The following is a 3,174-nucleotide window of genomic DNA, read 5'->3' on the forward strand; positions in this document are numbered from 1 at the left end:
CGCGCGCCAGGCCGCACATTCATCCACACCTACAACTGCATACTACACAGACACGCCACATAACCCTTCCCCGCCGGCCCCCACGCCCATTCTGGAGACCGCCAGATTCCCCGGGAGAGGAGCGCTGCCCCAAACTCTAATTAAGAGAGGGCTCCGCGCCCAACGGCCAGTGCCGTCTCCACTGCAGGGTCGCGGCGAGCTGAAGGCGGGGGGGTGGGGGGGGGGAAGGGGGGGATGGGCCCCCCCACCCACTCCCGGGGCACAGGAAGAGCCGCGCCCAGCCCGCGAGGCAGCCCAGCGGAGGGCGCGGCGGGGAAGCGAGCGGCCCGCGCCGCCCCCGCCCATCGCCTTCCAGCACCGCCCCCGCTGCGGCGGGCGAGGGGCGGGGCGGGGCGCGGCGTATATAAGGCGAGGGGCGGGCGCCGCTCTTTTGTCTCTTGCTGCAGCAACGCGAGTGGGAGTACCAGGCGCTGGGCTCGGAGAGGAACTCCACGGTGAGCGCTACCTAGGGCGGGGGCCCTATCCGGGTGGGGTCGGAGCAGGTGTCCCTGGCCCGCGCGCGGCCGCCGCAACAGGCGCCCTTCCCCGACGGGACGCCAGGCCGCTGGGCCACGCCCTGGGGCTAGGAGAGGGGTGCGGGACGCGCCCAGATCCTCGGCCTGCGGGTGCAGGGAACGCCCCGGCCGAGTGCCACGTCGAGAGGCGTCGGCGGAGAGGCGGAGGGGACGCTGGCCCCGGCCGCAGGCCAACCGCCCTGCTTTACCCACTAGGATCGCTTTAAGAAAATGGCAGACAAGCCGGACATGGGGGAAATCGCCAGCTTCGATAAGGCCAAGCTGAAGAAAACGGAGACGCAGGAGAAGAACACCCTGCCGACCAAAGAGAGTGAGTGCACCCCCGGCTCCAGGTCCGCGTGCCCCCCAGCCCAGCCCAGCCCTCCCCACTCCGCCTTTTCCTAAAACCCACCCCCGCCCCCATCTGACCGAGGCGCCGGATCCCGGCGGTCCCGGCCCCTTTTCCGTTCCACGAAGCGCGTGTCTCTCCAGCCCCAAGCCGCCGCCTCAAGACCCAGACCTCGTGGGTCCCTCGGCTGCGGGGGGGTTGCAAGGTGTCCTCATCCTCCGGTGTCTGCTTCCTGCTCCCCACAGCCATTGAGCAGGAGAAGCGGAGTGAAATTTCCTAAGAACCCGGAGGATTCCCCGCCCCCGTCATCCTCGAGACACCCCAGTCGTGATGTGGAGGAAGAAGAGCCACCTGCAAGATGGACACGAGCGACAAGCTGCACTGTGAACCCGGGCACTCCGTGCCGACGCCACCGGCCTGAGGGTCTCTGAGGGGACCCCCCCCAATCGGACTGCCAAATTCTCCGGTTTGCCCTGGGATATTATAGCAAATTATTTGTATGTTTCATGAAAATAAAACACACCTCGTGGCACGGCTGGCGTGGTCTGAGTCTTAGTTGGGAACGCGTGGGCAGTGTCGCTGCAGCAAAGGCCCACGCGCTGGAGACAGTGCTGCGGCAGAGCGGGAGGGGGACCCGAACGGCGGGTTCGGCGGGTTCGGAGGGAGCATTTATAATTCTGATTTTACCTGCTTCTCCATGAGATTTTGTGGGTATTTGTTGCTGAGCTCTTGCTTACCCATGTAAAATGTGACCTCACTTTGTCATTCCTGGAAGCTCCTCGGAAGACGCTTTTTCAGGGGAGCAAGATTTGTTTTTAATCAGCTTTTTACAGTCTATTTCTCTGGCCTCATAGTTCCGATTTACACCCGATAAGAGAGCGGTGTTTCAAAGACTGAGAAGAAAGGGGTAAGAGACTAAATACGGAATGTTGAGAATTGGGTGAGGTCACAAAAGTCTCCTGGAGGCTTTCTTGGAACTTAAAAAAGGAAAACAAAGACCGGATCCAGGGGAAACCACAGCGGGAACATCAGAGCTGGAGGAGTGTGGGGGTGGAGGGGGACAGCCTAGCTTTTTGTCTTTTCAGCCCTAGTGCAGAATCTTCTACAAAAGCCAGCCGTTAGAGGGAGTACTGGGCTGAGCAGCCTCCAGTGCTGGGAGCAGTAAGAGGGGTGGGTGTGTGGAGGAGGGCTGGGGCTAGCAGCTGAGCCAAACAGGGTCACACCCTTTAGACCCCTGAGAAGAGGGGAACCAACCCTGAGGAGTAGTGGATAGGAGGTGGGGAAGCTGTAGGGCATTCTGAAACAAAAGAAAAACTGGCTTATGATCCCTGGGGTGGTTTTCTGCTAAAAAGAGGTGAGAACACATGGTTTAGTGATTAGTCCCACATTTTTGTGTGACCATAAGGGGCTGGACACTGGGTGAGGGCAAGTAATTTAAATGAGGTGTGATCCCTGTACAGGGGAACTTAAAATTCTGGTGGGTGAGACAGGCAACCACAGCAGACCAGAGCAGGGACACCTAGGTTGAGGGAGCCAATGCCCATTTTGCACAAAGGAGTGACTTAACAGAGAGACCTGTGCTGCGGAGGGTAAGTGTACCTGGGGTGAGGGTGGGGTCATCGGGGTGGTGGGATAAGGAAGAGAAACACATTAGGGCCATCCCCCACCTCCCTGTGAGGGATGCTAACCTTTACAGGCTGCTGTGAGCCACGCATTCCGTTACGATTTTTAGTTCTCAGAAACCCTATTAAAACAGTAATTACCCATTTTACAGATGGGGAAGCTAAGGTCAAAGAGACTAGGGATTTGCCAAAGTCACATAGTGAGGACTGGAGGCAGATTTTGGGACCAAGGTTGTGCTTTTGGGGATTCCATAACCCAAGATTTGGAACATCTGTTGTGTCAAATGTTTCATGAGATTTCATGAGCCTTTACTGCTTGAGCATAATTGACCCCATTGGGTCTATTGTTGGGAGGTTAAAGAAAAGGGAACAGAAGAAATCTCTGCTGCCTTCCGACAGGAACACACTAGGTCTGCTGGTGAAAAGGGCTCTGACGGAAAAGGCTGGGTGGGGGAGGAGTGTGCTGGGACAAGAGAGGGAGGGGAAGCGCCATTGCAGTTTTCAACAGGGCAGTCAAGGGAGGCCTCTGGATAAGACAAGAGGTTCCAGAAAGGGGAACACAAATGCAGGGGCCTTAAGAAGAGTGTGCTGGGCCATCTGAGGAAGAACAAGAAGCGAGAGTGGAGTGATGTGAGCAAGCAGCGGGGAG

General features: G+C 58.3%; 1 protein-coding gene across 1 annotated transcript; it reads left to right on the top strand.

Annotated features, from left to right (window-relative positions):
* Positions 1–339: 339 nt before the first annotated feature.
* On the top strand, positions 340–1,435 carry TMSB10 (thymosin beta 10). The gene is made up of 3 exons (XM_004742304.2): positions 340–494; positions 771–885; positions 1,149–1,435. The coding sequence occupies exons 2-3, from the start codon at positions 786–788 to the stop codon at positions 1,181–1,183; spliced, it is 135 nt and encodes a 44-aa protein (XP_004742361.1). The 5' UTR covers positions 340–494; positions 771–785; the 3' UTR covers positions 1,184–1,435.
* The last annotated feature ends 1,739 nt before the right edge of the window (positions 1,436–3,174 follow it).

The sequence above is a fragment of the Mustela putorius genome, unplaced genomic scaffold, assembly GCF_011764305.1.
Source record: "Mustela putorius furo isolate JIRA1106 unplaced genomic scaffold, ASM1176430v1.1 tig00000281_pilon_pilon_pilon, whole genome shotgun sequence".
NCBI classification, from domain to species: Eukaryota; Metazoa; Chordata; class Mammalia; order Carnivora; family Mustelidae; genus Mustela; species Mustela putorius.